Source organism: Alligator sinensis, unplaced genomic scaffold, assembly GCF_000455745.1.
Source record: "Alligator sinensis unplaced genomic scaffold, ASM45574v1 scaffold172_1, whole genome shotgun sequence".
NCBI lineage: Eukaryota > Metazoa > Chordata > Crocodylia > Alligatoridae > Alligator > Alligator sinensis.
In genome coordinates this window covers 924,156-943,901 of record NW_005842168.1, presented here as the reverse complement: position 1 = coordinate 943,901, position 19,746 = coordinate 924,156, and the positions used below count along the sequence as shown (strand labels likewise).

Here is a 19,746-nt window from a genome sequence, read left to right as displayed (position 1 = left end):
GCCTCCTACACCAGATGCTGCTTATAGCTGGAGTCAAATTCGCCCCTCCCCGCTCCCACTGGGGATAGGTGTTGGGGACAGGAATGCATTGGGGTGCATGGCGGAAGCGGTGGCACATGGCAGGGGTGGCAGCAGGGGAATGGGGTCTATGGAAGGGAGAACTGTTGAAGCAATCAGTGGCCTGTAGCAGCAAGGGCATCAGTAGTCCATGATTATAACTACTTTAAACGGTTGCCAACCCCTATTCTAAACTCACATATTCAGCGTTTCTGAGAGAATCCACCAAAAACGGGGGGAAAAAAAGCCATGATTACAGCCTAATTGTCAGGGGCCTAAAAAGTCAACCCTCTGCATAAGCCAAGTATGATTCCTAGCATTCTTTTTGAGGAAAATAAGGCTGACTTATAATCCTAAAAATACAGTATATCCAGTGTACAGAATTGTGCCGAAGTTTGTTCTCAAATAGAGATGCATTTTCAACTGATATCAATGGAAACTGCAGGCCAGTCGTTTCAAGCAGAGTTTTGAGCAGTCGAGGCTGGATCACTGGGATCTGGCATGAGTTGAAAGTTTCCCCAATTGTGGCCAGCAGCACACTTGTCGTGGCCAGGCAGAGAACTGGGTGGTCGCGTGGTGTGTTTACCTACTTGTTCCTCTCTGCTGCATTTATATTAGCAGGATATAAAAATGTTTCACATCTATCAGAGTCAAATCAATGCTTCCTATTAGCTTCAACTGATGTCAGAGCAGGAGTAAACACACTCTAAAGTTTCATCACGTCTCTTTTGTCTATCATGGCCAGGGATGTACAATCAAACCAACGGGGTATGTAGCCACGAGCCATTGGGGGCTAAAAGTAAGGGTTGCCAAAAGTGATGCAATGAGGAAAATCCCACTGGGACACAAGGTCAGGACCTAAACAACCCAAGTAAAAGTCCCCAAACACTTACAAATGGAAAGAAAACAGCAGCAGAAAATGAAAACAAGGAGTGTGTTTTGCCCACCTGGAGGCAGATTCTGACACAAGCAGTAGTGACTGTTTGCAGTCATTGAAAAGAGTGTGCTGGAGTCTTCCTTTCGCTGGAGTTTTAAAGAGATAAATGCAACAGGGAGAATAAGTCTGGTAAATTAAAGTCACTTAAAATACTGCTCAACATCAGTCATGTATGTTAGGGCGGCTTCCATTGTTTTTGATGGGAGAGACTCAGGGCTGAGATGCGTTGCAAATCTGGTTCAAATTGTGCACTACAGCAAGTTAGTCTCCAATATAAACTTTGTAAATTATTTTTTTACCTTCCCTTGGCAATCTAAAGTATACAGTCTCCATCTTTCACTCCCCAAACACCCTGGGCAGGTGTTGTCCACCACCATAATGCAAAACCATTTGACCTGATAATTTACCCCGCTTTTCAAAATGAAATGAGTTTGAACTGGAATTTAGCTTCTTTAATTCTTCAGCTCAGCAAAATATTGCTAATATTCATACCAAACATAAGAAACAGTGAAGTGTGTTCACCTTGCCTTATTCTTCCACTTCTAAAATAGCATTCAGAAACTACTGAAGTAATAATCTTGAAGTCAAAATCACTTTCCGGGCTGGGGTGCTATATCGAATTGTTCTGAGAAATGTTTTGAAGTGGCCTGGATAAATTACACAAGCTTCAACATTTAAAGATCAAATCAAAATGTAAATTTTAATGTTCTCATTTAATGCACCTTGTTTTACTTATACACAAACAATTATGCAAACATTAACAACTGATTTACTTAACACAAAAACATTTTCTTAAGTCAATATAGCAAGAGAAATGCTTTTTTTTCCAGTAGTATTCGAATATTATTGTCCTCATACGACAGTGTGTTCTACTGAGGTTGCTTATGATCAACACTGGTGTTCTGCTCCAGTTACAGCACATCCACTAATTTCTTCTATAGCTCAAAAGAAATTTCTAATTTATGTATGTTGGACTGCTGGCCCATGCGCCTTAAAAATCAACTTTGGTATTCAGCTTTGATTATTTGGGGTTATACAGCCTGGAACAGATGTGCACGGTGCCCAGGGTGCTCCAATTTTGCAACACATTCACAATTTAAAGAGAGGGTGCCTCTTCAAGACAGCTGGGCCCAGTGCTGAGGGGACACTAGATGTCTATCAAGAACAAAAAGAGACCCCCTCTTTCCAATTTTCCTCCAAGCCCTCATAGACAAATGTCCTAAACCAAGTACTTCTCTTACATCTAAGTCCCTGAACTCCAGTGTCTCAACAAAGTTGCGCACATCTGTCAGCAAATGTCCCTTCCCCTGATTTTCCTGTTCTAAGTCCCATGGCTGAACTGCTCCACAACACCGAGAACAAGCTTGTCTTTGTAAGAGACCTTCAAACGATGGAGAATTTGAATGCTGCCTGGACCGTGCAAGGACAAGACTGGGCCTACTGTACTCAGGTCCACCACGAGACATCAAATAGCAAGAGAAAGCTCAGGGAAGAACTCCAACTTTGAGAGCTGCAATTCTCCACTGCTCTCCTCTTGTCCTAGGAGGCACTAATTTGCTGCAACACGAAAAAAGCTCTGCTGGTTGGTGTGCTGGTGAGACACACCGGGTAGAACAATGGCAGCTGTAATGGAGCCGGAGCAGTGATGCTAGTAGTCCTAATGCGACTATAAAATAGGTGAATTCCCCTCTTCTAATCTAGCCCACAATTAACTAATGATCTTCCCTGTCAGGAAGAGTGTGATGGGTGCTACCCAGCTGTTCCCTGGAGCATTTAATGTTTGGAGTACACGGTATGATCTCCGTCCGTTTCCTCCTGAGAAGATGGCTGGCTGCACTCGCAGATCGCTCCGGATTCCTGGCTATCGGGGAAGGCAGCTAGGACACAAAAGCAAGATATGAGGTTCTTGAGTTTCCAAACAAATACAATCCCATTCATGACAACCTTAGTTGTGACTGCCCATGCAAGATGACCCTTGTTACTCCAGCCCAGTCTTTTCTCCAAGTAGTCAAAGCTGCTTGGCCTTTCTGAGGACTAAGGTTGCTGAAGTCACACTTTGGGTTTCAAACAGCAGCTAATCTTGCCCCAGCCCTGGCTAAGGAAGCAAAGCAAGAATTTTTTAAAATGGCAAAATGCACTTATTGCATCCATGCCAAGTAGTTTGGAAAGTTAAGGCCATATGAAAATAAGGATTAAAAGGCAATGTCTTTGTGACTTTACCTAGAGCAAGCCATGTTGCCTGTCCACCATCATGCACATTTAAGGATGCCAAAGGTGCAAAAGCTTTGACCAAGTCCACCAAGCACCCATCAAACTGGAGCTCCTTAATTCATCAAGATTGTACGTGCTGTTATCCACTTTAAAGCTCCCTCATATCCACACATAAGAGGAGTCTTTTTTCAATACCTCGCTCTTTCAGCGAAAAATAACCCCACCACCATGTTCTGCTCTCGGTTACAACTGGTGGTGAACTGGCACCATTGCACGTAGCAAGACTTACCATGTGGTATTTGTTACATCAAAAGGATGTCTATGACCTTTCTACAAAAATTATGAAGTGGAATATTACAGCAGCATCTAACGTGTAGATTTTAAGTCACCTTTATCATCCTAACTGGAAACGAATCCAAAAATCATTCAGCTACAAAATCAAATCTCTGTTGTTCCTGCAACCGTGGAAAACTTTTCAGCTCTGAGTTGTTAGCTGCCTTGGATTTCCATCAAGGCAGAGGTTCAAAAACATATCCTTTCCCACCATGGTTTCTTTCTGCTGGCATTTTGTATACCAATTTTCCCTAAACTATCTATCAAACTAGACAAGCAGTTGAGGAAATGAGGGAGTTTTTAAGTGCAAATCAGCAAATAAAATCCTAATGAATTAAGAAGCTTCAATTTGATAGATGGTAGGGGACTCCATCAAAGTCTTTCAGTACCCTGACTTCCTTGTTTTGATCTGAATCCAGTAGATCTAGCAATGTCAACTTGGTTGGTTTGACTTCGTTTTCTTCTAAAAAAAAAACCACAGCAAGATTGCACTGGACCTGTCCGCAATAATATTTATCAGGGTTTTTTTACTTTCTTTCCTCAATATTTATTATCCTTTCCCCAGACTTGAAACAGGAGCAACATGCTTGAAATGGTATCAAAGATGTCTAGATTTACATTACCTTATCATATTACCATACTTCTGTATCTCCTATTGAAATGCTAAACATAACACATACAAAAATATGCCCTGATTTCCTCTATCACTAGTCCAGTTCACCCTCGCTCTCTTGTATTGAAAGGAAAAGCACTGACCCTTTTATATCGATACCAAAAAGTCCTGTTCCTACAATCAGATATTGCTGTCAGGAACAGTTTCCTGAGTCCCGCTGACTTCAGGGGCTAAGTACGGACAGTCAAAAAGCCCGAGGCTGAATCGATTCAATCTTCACAGGTTTCTCTAAGCTGCATAGATTGAACCAATAATGACGTGAACAGACATTCACATTTGAATCCTGAAAGGCAGCCAGATGCCTGAAGCGGCCCAGGCCAGAAGCCAAGGGCGCTAAAGCACGCCTCCCTGCCTGGTGGCCACTGCTGAGGGCACCCGAATGCAGCCGAGTGCCTGATTGTGCCCCACAGACGGGAACCGTCCCTCCAGCCCAGTCAGCAGCAGGCATCCCCACGCCACGCCAAGCAGTGGTTTGTTTCCCACCCCGGGCAGGGTCCCCCTAGCCCTGCCAGAGGGGGAATTCCTCCCTCCGCATGGTCTGGCACCGGTTTAGCCCCACCCTCACAGGTGCGAGCAGCATGGTCCCTGCAACCAGGGCCCCTGGCAGTGGACATCAGCTGATATGGGGGGACCCCCCGCACCTCAGTAGGGGATCCCTGCCCTGGGCAAGGTCCCGGGGCCCTGCTGCCAGTGCAGAGGGGGAGTTCCCCCTTCCCCCCCCCAGTGCAGTCCAGCCCTGGCTCGCTTCCCCACCCCTGCATGCTTGTGGGGGTGGGACTAAGGGGTGGGAGTGGGGAATTCCCCCTCTGTACCAGTGGCAGGGCTCGAAAACCCTGCCCCGGGCAGGGATCCCCCCATGTGGGCTGATGCAGGGCACCAGCTTGGCCCCAGGCTGGAAGGACTGTGCCCCCCTGCACCTGCAGGAATGGGGCTAAAAGCTGGGACCGAACCATGCAGGCCCCCCGGGCACAGCGGTAGGGCTCAAGGAAACCTGCCCAGGACAGGGGAACCCCCACTGAAGCATGGGGATCAAGGCTGGCCCTGGGCTGGAGGGACTGCTCCCACCTGCATGTCAGTGACTCACACGGGGGGAACCCTCGCACACCAGGGACCAGGACCGGGGCTGTGGACAGGGGCTCTTCCCTCGTCTCCCCCCTAAATCAGTTAAGTCCCATCCCCTGCATTCATCCAGGTCTATCTTAAACCAGTTTCGGACATTTTGAAACTGGTTGATGTGCACTGCTTATTCTATTACAGGTTTAAACCGGTTTCTGATCACTTAAACCGGTTTATGTGTAATGTCTGTCACTAGCTCAGGTGTGTTAGAGTCCCCCTCTACACGTTACACTTAAGGCATGATTACCCAGGGAAATACACCTTAAGTTGTGACCCAGCTACATGTCCAAGCAATTAATGGTGTGATAAAACAAGCAAGAAACTGCAAAGTTACTCCACAAAAAATGTGTAATAACTTTGCCACTTGTTCTATCTATGCCATTAATTGAACGTGTGGCCAGGTGCTCCCCACTGTGGCTAGGAGCCCCATCAACTGAGGGACTCCCAGCCACAGGGCTGCACCCCCTGCTGCTGGCCCGTGGCTGACAAGGTTTGCAATGGTGGCAGCGGGGCAGCAGGGAGAACATTGCCCCCACGCTGTCCACGCTGCAAGTGCCGCAGCCAGTGTCACGGCAGAGCTCACAACGGAGGCAGCAGGGAGAAAGTTGCCCCTGCAGCGAAACTCATGGGGTCTCGCTCCTAATTTACAACGGGACAGGACTAGACAAGGAATCCCAATTCTAAGGTCAGTCCCTGGGTCCAATAGTATCCTTGCACTCTAGGAAGATTTAATTCTAGACCTGATCTCACCTGTCTTTACAACAAACCTGAACTGGAATATCTAATTCAGTCATCCCCGATCCCACAGAAAACTTAGGTCCAAAATCCACTCTTTCAGGACATCATCATTTCTGCTTATTGATACAAATGAAATTACGATGGTGTTTCCAGTAAAGAAACTATGATAAGCACAATCCCCATTGATTCAATGAGGCTAATGCACTCTTTAGTTTGCTCTGCATAATTCAGGAGAGACAGAACTCTCCCAAGATGTGTGAAAGGCAGATTATTTGTAAACTGTCCATCACAAGGACAAGGCATTTGATCACATTCGTGTATTTGCCTCATAAGAGAGAAATAATCAGTATGTATATAAGTATTTTCACCAGCAATTTTGCATAAGCAAGGGCATTCATTTTGCTGGTACTAGTGGTTCATTCTCTGAGCGTTTCTTCCCTCTTGTGGTCACAAATGGCTATATTTCAATTTGTCAAACTAGTTACACATACACAATCACTGTGAACATATATCTGCCATCTTCCAAACATGGGATATAAGTTATGACAGTGACTGAAAAATGAAAGGTAAAACATTATCCTTATAGGAAATATATAATAGTGTGGGGATTGAGTCCTTTTGTCTAAAATACTGCTTCCATAACCTGGGCAGGTGATGATTTTTTTTTACAGCCAGCTAAAATGCAAGATTTCTGTTTTGAAATACATTTATACATTTTTTAAAAGTTAGTTTGTGTTCTATTCTGGAGAAAAGCACATTGCTTTACTTTTCCGGTGACCCAGAAATTCTGAACAAAAGTTTTGGGAACATCAATATAGAACATTTTGAAATTAAATTTTCCCTGCCAGGATCTTCACCCGTTGTGTTGAGACTAACAATAGTTTCAATTTAATGGAGCAGTTGCTAAGGTTCCCAAGAGACCTGCAGACACCTCTGGACTTCCAGACTTCCCACCAGTTGGCTCCCTGGGCTGCCTGCTTCCTGAAATGGGGATGTCCTGGAGCCACCCACTCCTAAAATTCACACATGACTTCCAAGTCCTGAGGCTAGGCTCTGTTAGGCAACCTCATCCTGAAAGGCCTCATCAGCATCGGGTTTGACTGGATTTCCAAGTTCCTCACTGCAGAGCTAGGAATCAAGCCCTGGTTAGAGTTGGGGCTCCAGGCTGTTCAGATGCCTGGAAACTCTGGCACAACAGGCATTTATAGACGTGCTCTGGGGGTTGAGGGGCACTTTAATTACAGCAGCTCCAAGTCTCATGTATCAGCCACATGTATCAGCGTCCCAGCTCGTCAAATGTGCTTTAGTTAAAGTGCTTCTGCCACCATTTTTCAGCATGGGGATGCTGATACACAAGACCCTGGAGTCTGCTGAAGCGGAGTAACTACCATGCTCCAGCAGACTCAATTAATCAAGAGGCACTTAGGGTTACCATATGTCCCAGACATGTCCTGTTTTTTGGACCCCTGCACTGTGTCCAGGTCAGTTTTTAAAATAAGAGCAAATGTCCAGGTTTTCTGCTCTCTTGGGCTGGCTGCTTGGGGCTGGGAGCAGCAGGCAATGTGACTGGCTGTTGGGGGTCCGGCGCTCCCCGCACGGGCTCCAGCAAGCCAGGTAAACAGAGAGAGAGAGAGAGAGAGAGAGAGAAAGCGTGTGCGTGAGCAATGCAGGAGCTGCTTGGGCAGCAGGGCTGGGGGGGCAGGGGTCTGCAGGTCAGGAGTGAGGGGCACTGGCAGGGCTGGCAGGGGGGCAGGGGCTCCAGGTCTGGAGTAAGGGGCACCGGCAGGGCTGGGAGCGGGGCAGGGGTCTGCGGGTCAGGAATGAGGGGGACCTGCAGGGGGCCAGGGGGTTAGATTAGGAGTGAGGGATATGGGGGATGGGACGGGTGACTGTGGGTTGGGTGTGCAGGATACTGGCAGCACCAGGGGGCTGTGGGTCAGGAGTGAGGGACACCAGCAAGGGGTGGGGGGCAGGGTACTGCTGTTTGGGAGTGAGGGGCACTGGCAGACTGGGGTCAGTGGGTCCGGAGCGAGGGGGAGCAGCAGGGCTGGTGGGGGGTGGCTTGTCAGTGAGGGGCAACAGAATGGGCAGGGGCATGTCACTGCCTGCCACCATCATATTCCCTCTGCCCTCCTCCCCGGTGACAGGTGTCCTCTTTTTTGGGCCTGGAAATATGGTAACACTAGATGCGCTATTATATATTTCTGGTATAAATAATATTTTACCTTTCATTTTCAGTTATTGTCATAACTTATATCCCACGTTTGAGAGAAGGCAGATATACATCCATAGTGACTGTATATCTGTAATACAGCGTGACGGAGCAGCCTCGCTGCACGTATATAGGTGCCCAACATGGCTGGCTTCCCCAGAGCTTCATACTCTTGAAACACTGAGGTCCCGTGTAGCGTGCCATGGGGACCCTCCCACCTTTGCTTCAGCAGGGGGTCTCTGAAATCAAGATAATTTGGGTCAAACAATTTAGGCTGAATACATCAGTATATTCTAACTAAACTCCTCTTTGGCTAAAAATTTCTCACCGATTCTGTTGTCACATTTCCTGTAAATTATTTTCCACTACAAGATGAAGGCAACATGAAACTGGTATAGCATGCATGCAAATAAGGGCCACCTGGAAAGTTTTAATACACAATAAAGATCCAATTCTACTGTCCCTCCAGATACAATACTCCTGTTGACTTTAATGGGCTTTTGCATGGTTAGTAATGGAGCAACAGCTGTATAAACATTAACATAAACTATATTATAGAGACAGTACACAATATATACCAACCAAAGTGAAATCACCATAGGTACACACTTTTGTTGGAGGTTTACACCTTAATGAGATAAAGACATCATCCATTTTACCAAGATCTGTCATGGCTCCTGCATGAGATCACTCATCTCACACCTTCTTACCAGCTGCGTCCTTGGATGCTTCAGGCAGCACGCCGAGCGGAAAGGGCGGTGATGGAATATAGTGAATCCCCGGCAGGAAGCCCGGCGGTATAAACTGAGGAAGCGGAGCGTAGTAACCTTGTCGGAAATCTCCCCCTGCATCTGGGATCTGCACAAACATACCAAACGAAGCTCCTTCAGTGCAGATGGAGTCTCACCCGCCAAATCAAAGGCCAGACTCTGTCCCGGCTTGCACTGCTCCTGAGGGCATCAAGGCCACGTCACAGCCATTGGTTTGTGACGCTGTATTTAGAAATGTTTGGTTCACGACCCCTGGCCTTGTCATTTCTGAGTCACGAGCCGTGCAACTAGGTGCTGGACCTGAGACACAAGAAGTGCGTCTTGCACGATGCTGGCATGGATCCTAATATTATCAAAGCCTACGTCTGTCTGTCTGTGCCTAACTCTTTATTTGCGCTCTGATTGGCTGATAAACAGCCAATCAGGGCACGAAGAAGCATTCTGACAGGTGGCAGCCCATCACCATGATGATGAGGACACAGGGGACGGAACTGGGGGTGGGGGAGAGGGCCGAGGCCAGCGCCTTGTTCCCTGGAGGCAGCGACAACAAAGTGGGTGGAAGTGGGGGGTGAGGCCTGAGAGTGGGCCTGAGCAGGGGAACAGCAGTGGCAGGAGGAGGGGAGGAGTGGGGCCAAGGACCCTGACCCAAAGAAGGTGTGAAAAGAGGGGGGAGGGGGGAGCCAGTCTGCCGCAGTGGGGGACAGTGGGCCCAGCCCGGTCCAGCAAAGCAGCCCACTCCTCCCGTCCCCCCACCTCTGCAGCGGGGAGGGGGGGAGCAGGCCCGCACCCCAAGCAGCAGGAGGGAAGAGGGAGCGGGACCAGGAGGGGGGCGGCCCAGGCCTCCATCCCCGCCAGCTTCCTGCCCCCCGCTCCGCCATTCTTGACAGGCAATTGGCTAGTAATATTATACTATGCTTTGCACTTGATGTGACCTGCTGTTAGTTCCTGTGCTTGTCTTGAATTATCTGAAAGCCCTAATTTCTATCATTAGAGTTTCTGAAATTTGTCAAGCAAATTCTATCATGTTGCTCTCGATCACATCTTAGGCAAAGGAGAGGCCAGAACTGACTTCACGGGTGGATGTGTGACATGGTAATTGCTTTCTTTTGCTAGATTTTTCACTATTAAATCCCTATTCCAGGGAAATCTAGAAATCGTAACTCAGGCACCACTAAAGTCAAGAAGAGGCTAGGCTGCTGGCCTCACGATTTACACCATCCATATCTGCCAACAAAGTATCTGAGTGCCTGAGTTGAAAACTTCAAGATCTGCCCCACTGTTAATGATTTGGCCCTTGTACAGTTAACAAATGCCACGGGTGCTTACTACCAAGGAGTCACACTGACATGCTGAACTATAATATGTAAAATTCTCAATTATTTGGGTATTAGTTTGCTAGTCTCCAGACAGTGCTGCCAGATTCTCACTTCCATGAGCACGTGTTTTTATCAAAATCCTTGAAGTTGACACATTAAGAATGGCCCCTCCCCAGCCACACTAACAACTGGAAGTGTCCCTCTGTCCGCACTCTCCTTCATCGACCAGGCCCCCCAAGTTGGACTTTATTAACCATCATGCCCGGCCTTCCCCTTACCTTCGAAAATTTAGCCTACAAAGGAGAGGGAAAATAGAAGAGCGTAAGGCACCACAGCGACATTTCCAAATCAAAAAGTTCTAAAATGTTCCATTTTGGAACTCTGGCCAAGTTTCCATGGAAATTTTAGATGGATTTTGTGATGTGCTGTACATTTGTCATTAAATATGGTACCATTTCTTTAAACGTGGTTAGGCTTTGTGCTTCCTTAGACACCACAGGCACAGACAGAAGTGACAATTTTTGCCTGATCTGGCCCCAGAAAGCGCTCTACAGACGTGACCAAACAGAAGTGTACAGCTGCAGACCACTTTAAAAGGGCCCGATCTCATGAAAATCTGAATCCTCATGCAATGAGAGTGCAGATGAACACACTCCAAAACAGCGCGTGTTCTGTAACTTGTGTCTGCGGAGCTCCCATCCTGTTGCTGCTTTCACAATGGGAGGGGGGGAAAGGGCAGATGGAGTTTGGTCTGAGGTGTTTTCAGCCAATGCTGGAGGGTGAGGGAGGTGGCTTGGAGCCCACCCCGAGGTGGGAAGGGCTCCAATCCACCCACCCCACCCTCCAGCTCCGGCTGAGGACCCCCAAAACAAGATCCATTTGCTCCCTTCCTCCCCTCCCATTTGGAAAACAGCATCCAGGCTGGGAGGGGTGAGTGGCGTTGCTACGGAGACTGGGCTGCGGGCTCACTGGAACCCCCAACTCCCAGACCCACCAGTGAACTTCTGTTGGGTCGGCGGGAACACTGCAACTCATAGCGCTTCCTGCAAAGTGCCACGAGCTGCAACGGGGAGCTGCTCTTCTGTCTGCGCCCCATGTTTTACTTTCAGTTTTGGTTTCCATTCAAAACTATAAAGTTACCATTTATATAAGCTGTGTGATGTTCTCTCTGCTAGTCTGATCTCCCCACTACTGTGGAACCACAAGATATAACAGTTTTCTTTTCTTTTTTTCTATTTGGTAGAAACTTTCCACAGGAAAGTTCTGGCTGCTATATTTCCAATGCCCGAGAGCAGAAGAGAAAAGTTCAGCAGGCTCACAAAAGAGCGGGCTCATCACACTGACCTACAACTGCTGCCTGGATTTATCTCACACTGCAATGTCTCACTCTAGTCTAACAGGACCCCCTAGTCTGACACACAAACAGGATTTTCAGGCTTGGCAGGGATTGAAGGTAAGCTCTCTTTGAAGGACCTGATGCAGGAATGACAGTAAAATGGAAAAAATTAGTACAGACAATTTTATATTATATGATGGTACTTATGAAAAGATGATGGGTAAATGCTGCTGAGCCGCTTTGTAAAGTGCTTTGAGAGCTACTGAGCAAACACGCTCTACGTAAGAGCTAACTGTTCCTATTCCATTAATGTATTATTGTTCTGAGGGCCTGTGTTATGAACATTATCTGGACTACTGTATTTAAAGTGGTGAAGGAAAACATTTACTTTTCATCATTTATGTTCTGGGTTTCCCTTTTAGCAATTCTCTGACTTGGGACCAGCACAACAACGGACTCCATTTTACTTGCACGGATGTTAAGTGCTTGCCGACTGCTATTGCTAAATACTGACATTTCCCACTCCTGCCCCTAGCATCCTGCTGCATGTTTAGCTTTGCTACCTTGGAGAGAGATGGCATTTTATTTAAATGCAAGGAAAACAGTTTTCTTTAAATCTCCTTTTAAGATTCACAAACACATTCTGTTAATTTGCAAAATCTTTTTTTTTTTTTAATTAAAAAAATAGCAACCGAATGGCCTCAGTTGTTCGGCAGTGTCTCTTTCAATGGACACTTCTGCCATTTGTGTCCTAACATATCATATATGCGGCAATTCGGAGGAACAGTAAAACAGTGACCTGCAGTTTTAGGGTCAGACCCATCTCTCGTGTGCTGCAGTGACACAGGCCAAGCTATGTGCACTGCTCTTTCTCTGCTGCTACAGCGGGAAATCAAGACCCACAAAAAAACAGCCATGAAGCTGCCCCCAATTGCTCTTCTTAATATCATAGCCCCCTGGGGCTTTGCAGCAGCAGGGAATCATAAAAGCCTTGCACTGCCTTCTCCCAACCCGCCTTCTTCCCATCTGGGTCCACTCCTTACTGCCCCAGTCTGGATCCTCCTGTCTCTTCATAGTTTCATATATGTAGGGTCGGAAGGGACCTAAGTAGATCATCAAGTCTGACCGCTTGCCCTGGACAGGAATGAATACTGGGCTCATATGATCCCAGGTAGGTTTGAGCTTATATGATCCCAGCTAGGTAATTATCAAGCCTCCTCTTAAAGACCCCCAGGGTAGGAGCCAGCACCACTTCCCTTGGAAGTTAGTCTCTGAACTTCTGCAGTCATCAGCTCTGGACGTCAGCTCTGTCTTGGATATTTCACTGGGGAAGCCAAAGAGGCGTCACTACAGGCATTTTGGTTGCCAGCTACACTGACAGAAAGCCACACTTCAGTGGCAATTTTCCCTAAGAAACCTTTTCCTACAATGCCCCTCCATCCAGAAATGTCTTTTCGGACAATAGGAGCCGGGTGCTCAGAGCACATGCAAGATCTGGACCCTCCGGTCACAATACTTCTGATTTTTCTGGATTGGAGCGAGACCTTTAGCACTAGTATGTGTCATGCTTCCTTCCACTTAATATATCAAGCTGCTGTTTGAAGAAACTCGTAGCCAGGGTAACGTTTCATGGTTACTTTAACAGCAAGATTGCATCCAACAGCAAAGGAGCAATATATTCAGCAGCAGTTTAAAAAAAAAAATCACTCCTTACCGACAGAGAAGCTGCGCTTGCTGGTACGTGGCTGCTGGGAGCATGTCTGTAACCTCGGTGGAGGGGGATCCCTGCAGATGCTGGTACGCCCCTGCAGCTGGGCTGATTGATGGCAAAGCCCATGGGGAATGGGTGGTACGGGTACATACCCGAATACCCCGGGTACACTTTCGGAGGCTCTCGCTCGAGGAATTCTGGGCTAACCAGGCACTCTGGAGGCAGAGCTGGGTAGGCTGTGAAACAACCAGGAAGGAAAAGTCAAAATAAACACACCAAAAAAATCACAATAAATCCAAATACTAAAGACTCACGATGCCCGATTCTATTCTTAGCCAGTGTAACGGTGCACCGAGCCTGGCCGGTTGGTTTTACATGCAGCTGCTAATCATTTTGGATGTTTTTTTTGACACTTAGTACTGGGAAATTAGAAAGGCTGAAAATAAGGAGGTGAACCAGGTAACAAAGAAAGAGTAAATGGATTCTCTTCTGCCACGTGCATCCGGAAGCAAACTGCCAGCAAACTCCTGCCTGCAGAACCTCCACCTGGAAGTGCTGCTGTAGCAAGCATGAAGACAGCTCAATTTCCAGTGGCAGCAACTGAAATATCATCCCCTCGAAGACTTGCACACCAACAACACTAATTACTTAAGCCAATGCAGGGGAACGAAGTGCCTGATGCTATCTGTCATTGCTATAGGGTTAATTTTTGGAGAGTCAGTTCCCTTTTATTATCATTTAAAACAGACCCCTCACAAGTGATCTTTCTGACAGAGGTGGAGACTCATTTACAGCGAGGCTGTCTGCAGCTTAGCCCCATCCGTAGAAATTGCTCCTAGAGATTCACTAGTCTGGTGAGGCTCATGCAAATTAAAATAAAAGAAGAAAGAAACATTCACTGGCAGATCAGCTGATACTGTTAACCTCCCTTTCCTCTGGATCTGCCAAAGCATATGGTCTATCTTTGTCTTCTTGATTGCTATTGTCTGAGGGCCCGGCCAACTCCTAGTCTGGGGTTTCAGTAAGGAATGAGTCTAACCCAGGGTTCTCAACCTTCCTCGACTCAAGGCACCCCTCAGAAAATGCCAGCTCTTAGCTTTTAATGCTTTCTCGCCTACAGAAAAACAGCAGAGCAATTCTTCCATTGCAACGAACTCAGAAAGACCACAGCAAGTCAGAATGGTTTTAACACTACTGATTTTTATTTGCAAGCTCTGGGTCTAGTTGATGAATCGTGTTTGTGCACCTAATAGTGCTACCCTTGTGTGGCATCCCGTGGCACCCTTGAAAGGCTCCCAAGGCACCCCAGCGTGCTGTGACACCCTGCTTAGGAATCACATGCCCAAGACCAGATTGCCAGAAACAATCTGAGAGGCAACAGATGAAACCACCACGACATTTCATAGATTCATAGATGTTAGGGTCGGAAGAGACCTCAATAGATCATCGAGTCTGACCCCCTTCTGCAGCTCTTGTCCTATACGTAAATACGAAATAAACTTTACACCAAATTATTCCAGCTGAGCCTAGCCCTTATTGCAGCAACCAAGCCCAGCTGCCTCCCACTGAGCTTCCCCATTCATTTGCAAGCGCTGGGCAGGGGGGCATATGGCTTTGTGCTGGACAGGATGCGTGCATATTTAAAGTCAGTAACAGCTCAGAAGAGCAATCAAAAGGTGCTGTCCTGGATACTGAGGGCTGTGCTCCCCCCACCCCACCCCACCGCCTCCTTTCCCTCCTAAACAGGGAACACAAGCCTGAATTCAGCTTTGAAACAATGAAACGACCACAAGAGCTGCCTGAGATTGTTCCTGCAAAGTTCAGGGATGCAGCTCAGAAACTGCAAAACCAAGGTTTTGCACCAAGCACATCCCAAGTGGGGAACAGCTCAGGGCACTGGGCCATGGGAGGCCAGGTTGACTTCTGTCTCCCTAGACAGGTGGAAAAGGTAGCTGGACAGATGCTGATCAGACAGCCGCCACGGACAGATGTACAGACAGATGCTGAGTGACGCACAGACAGACAAAAGGAAATGGAGATGGATAGGCTGAAGCGAGCCATCTACAGTAGAGGCTAATGGGACAGATACCCCAGTGCTGCGCCGGTCCCTACCGAAGTCCCCAAAGGGCGGGGAGCCAGGAGCGTCTAGTGCCCTGCGGGTCACCGTTCTGCTGCTGCTGCTGCCTGGTCCTGGGACAGCCTTGGCTCCCTCGTGCCCGACCGCGTGGCTGCTCTGATCGGAGGCGCTGGAGCTGACAGCAGGCGTCCCCCGTCCTTCGCCATGGCCTGGGGTGCAGGGTGCAGGTAGCGACACCACCCCGGGCAGGGGATCTGGGCCCTGCCTCCGCAACGCCTTCTGGGCTGCCATGATCTTCTGACGCTCCGTGATGAGCGCGCATTTCTCGCAAGGGCACAGCTTCCAGCGGCAGTGGCCCGCGTGGCCTTTCACGGGCACCACGAAGCCGTGGTTTCGGCAGCGGGAGCACTTCGGGGTTCGCAGAGCTGCCTTCTCAGCTGCCAGCGCATCCTCGGCCTCCATGGCACTTCCAGCCAGGCAGGCACCTGACAGCCAGGCGCAGCCAGAGCTGGGAGCTGATGTACAAGGCAGGTTGGGACAGATCTCTCTTGTACCCACAGCTATACAATGTAGCAAGTGAGGCTGCTAGGCCTTGTGCATGGGGAGAGGAGGAGCTCGTTTGAGTCCAGCAACTCTGTGCTTGGGGGGCTAGGGGGGATTGTCAGCAGGAGCGGGAGGAGCAATGCTGCAAGGGCTTGCAAGAGACAGCCTTGCTCTGGAGCAAGGAAATCCTGCACATTTGTATGGTGGCTGGGCCAGCGCTACTACAAAGGCCCTGATCCACTCTCAGACAGAGCCCTCCACTTTCCAAGAGCTAGGTGGGGAGCGGTGGGCAATGCTCTTGCTGGGGGCTGCACAAGGCACTTGTCGAATATTGTCCCTTTCCCATGCGGTTGCATGATCGTAAAAGAAAAGGCTGCATGGCTTTGACCAGAAAGTAGGCACAGCCAAGTCTGCAAAAACATGGCCTCTAACCCTTTGTGTGCCCGTGCCCCGCGTTTGCATGCGTAGATCGAGTAGAAGCACACCTGATTTACACCTTTTTTTTCATGCAAGCAGAGCCTTTTTATGCTGCATCTAAGCTGCACTCTCCTGTTTTGGTCATCTACTGCCCATGGCTTCTATCATCCTTTGTAAGAAATTGTACTACCTTGAATGATTTCAGTTCCACTTTGTTTCAAATTTCAACTTTTATTGGGTAAGAAGGAGATTGTCACCGTGTCAGCCCAAAATGACTGCTTCTTTATTCAGTTCTTCCAAATGTTCAACTGAACCCCATGTTTACAGTCAGGCCAGAAGGCACACCTCATTCCTCCAAGTAGCTCTCTTTCCCCAAATCCTTTATACAAGGTGCAAGCCAATGCACCTGTTTCCATATTTCTTATAAAATGCCCTGTGTTATTTGTTACTGTTAGCAGTTACAAACCCACATCTTATACAGTAGCTCATCAACAGGCAAATCTGAGCACCAAGCAGTGTAAGGAATGATACTGCAGATTTTCTTCCCCTCCCAAAGATAAGGGGTAATTTGGGTTTGTCGGTACCACCTTCCCAGGGCTCTTGAGAAAGCTGATAAGAAGCTCCTTCCATCCACTCAACCCTGCTCTGGATGCATTCAACTCAAAAACAAGGTGGTGGAGCTTCAAAATCTGGGAAACAAAACCCTTGGCATGACATTACTACCTGATTTCTGGGTTTGCTGCTGAAGGAGTGCTCTCAAGAGCCCTAGGGAGGCTCTAGATCAGGGTCCAGCAATTATTTTGGGCAGAGGGCTGCTTATTGAGTTTTGGCAAGCCATCGAGGGCCACATGACAGGCAGCTCAGGGCAGATAAATATTAATTTTCTAAAATTTTTAGGGGCCCCGCAGGCCGGATAGAATGACCCGGCGGGCCGCATCCGGCTCCTGGGCTGCATTTTGCCCACCCCTGCTCTAGAGACAGGTCCCATGATTTTGGCCTTCAGACTGATCTGAAGCCCGTACTTTCCCCCCGTGAAAAGAAACCTGTTCAGAATGAAACAATCTTTAACTGCAAAACAGTTGGCTAATTTTTCATCCATTTCCAGGGAAACAAGGGACAAGCTGAAGTACTTATCTCAGCTGTTTCAAGAGTACATTAATGATCAACTGGCCTTGCTTTAAAGTCATGTTGAAAAATCCCCTCCAGTGGAGGAGGCCCTCTGCATAGTGTAGGCAGGCCATACGGGGTCAGATCTTAATCAGAACTGTTGACTTGAAACTCAGCTACTTAGGACAAGATTTTGGAAAATTCCTGTGTAACTTTGGCGTGTGGGTACCATTGGCTTTCGGGGGCGCTCGGCTTCCAAAGGTCATCGCTTTGACCAAAGTCCCATGTTCAAATCCTCAAAGTATCCTAACTCTCATTGATTCCAGCACTATTCAATTTTTATTTTAGGTGCTCAAAAGCCTTTGAAAATCTCACCTCACCAAAGTCACTTAGTCACTTTTGAAAGTTTTTATCCGTAGGCCTCAAGGCAGGAAAGTACCTGACACAAGTGGTTGACTTGAGTTCAGTTAGACTTAAAGCTCACAATGTCCTGAATTGCTGCTATTTTGACTCAGGGCCTTAGCAAGATGGAGAATACTTCTTCAGCCACTCTAAAAACTAACTATACTCTCTATTAAATGTAAGTTGTTGGCAGATTCCAAATGACATCTCCCAATGTCGTTGCTAGATGTAGCATGCACTTGCATATTTATCTATAAAATTAAATCAGATAAACAACATCCTTCTAGCTAAAGGTTGTTATATCTTCCCTGAGATGCCTAATCCATTCATATTCCATCAGACACAGCGTAGGTGAGTTATATGCATTTGTTATAGTAAATTTTGTCCCAGAGCCACATCATATTAATATTGAGGACCTTTAAGCAAGCATATATTGTTTTTTATTCTTGTCTCTCAGGACCAAAACAGCAACTGTGGACACTGATAGTTTCTGCATAAATGATCCCTACTTTTGAAAGGTACCTGCATTTGGTTGTGAACATTTGTCATCGTAGTATGCAGGAATTATTATACCTTCCATATCATTTGTCTCTAACTTGTCTAGACTGGCTTTCTTTAAAGACATGAGTTTTTATTTCACTAGTGAGATGAATACTTCTGCAGGCAGTTTGAGAAATGCTGCTATTCCCAGTCTGCTCTTCTTTTATATATAAATTTTAGTTAGCTGCCCTATCGCACAGCATTAAGATTGCTCAGCAGAGCAGATGTGCACAATTTATCAAAAGAAATCTTGATTCCCTGTGAATAAAGGAAGTTGTTCTGGCTTAAAGTCTATGACACCATTCCTTTGTTCACTTTTAAAGCACAATTAAATGCAATAAGGAATCTATTTTCTCCAGAATTGGTTTTTAAATTTACTCCAATATCTTGGGTGAAATATAGAAGAAGTATCGCATTATCTATATGCAGGTAGCATTTTGTAATAAAATAGTTTGCAAAATAGTTTGTCAGGTCAGGTTCACCTGTCTCTGTAATTTACAGTAGCCTGCTAACTTCGGCTCTAGAACGTAGCCAAGGGAAGTCCAGCTTCTTCCTGTACGGGTGACCATACGTCCCAGTTTGGCCGGGACAGTCCCAGATTTCATAGGCCAGTCCAAGCCAGTTGGTGAAAATTCAAACAAAAGTCCTGGAATCGGCCACCTAGGCAGAGGCAGGCGACACAGGGTGCAGGGCAGTGGAGCGGCATGGTGTGCCAGGTGGGCAGGCAGACACTGGGAGCAAGGCAGGCAGACTGCAGTGATGCCCAGCCCAGCCCCTGCCTCCAGCCACTGCCAAAGTGGAGCCAGGCCGGGTATATGTGGGCAGGGTGGCAACTGCTCTGGTCAACATGCCTTGCACCTGCATAGCAGCAGCGGTGCCCGCTCACCCACCTGCCAGAAGCACCATGCCGTTCCTGCCAGACTGCACCCCACGCTCCTGCCCGCCTGCCTCTGTCTCTGCCTGCAGCAGTGCCACTGACTTGGAGGGGGAGAGGGGGTGTTCTTCCTTCACTTGAAACCCAGCGTCCCGGGTTTGCTTAAAAATAATATGGTCACCAAATGTATGGTCTGTACAACTAATGGTCATTGCGCTCTCTCCGAGGCTTCAACACACTCTATTCTGTCTGGTCAGTTTATTTCGAACATCAGGTCCTGGCATCTGCAGGTCGAACTAGCTGTTCTAATTAGGCTGTCGGTCTTTACTGTATGTCATTTATTAGCGTGTTCGGGATAGAAAGAGATCACCAGCAA

At 47.5% G+C, this 19,746-nt stretch overlaps 1 protein-coding gene across 2 annotated transcripts; it reads right to left on the bottom strand.

Moving 5' to 3' along the window:
• Nucleotides 1-1,697: 1,697 nt before the first annotated feature.
• Nucleotides 1,698-15,992, bottom strand: DMRTB1 (DMRT like family B with proline rich C-terminal 1). 2 transcript variants are annotated; one of them, XM_006025797.3, is made up of 4 exons: nucleotides 15,523-15,992; nucleotides 13,414-13,646; nucleotides 8,980-9,135; nucleotides 1,698-2,871 (listed from the first exon to the last, which is right to left on the bottom strand). In XM_006025797.3, the coding sequence occupies exons 1-4, from the start codon at nucleotides 15,947-15,949 to the stop codon at nucleotides 2,707-2,709; spliced, it is 981 nt and encodes a 326-aa protein (XP_006025859.1). In that variant the 5' UTR covers nucleotides 15,950-15,992; the 3' UTR covers nucleotides 1,698-2,706. The 2 variants fall into 2 exon arrangements, with proteins under 2 accessions (XP_006025859.1, XP_006025860.1); XM_006025798.2 differs by having other exon boundaries at nucleotides 8,988-9,135.
• Between the last annotated feature and the right edge of the window lie 3,754 nt (nucleotides 15,993-19,746).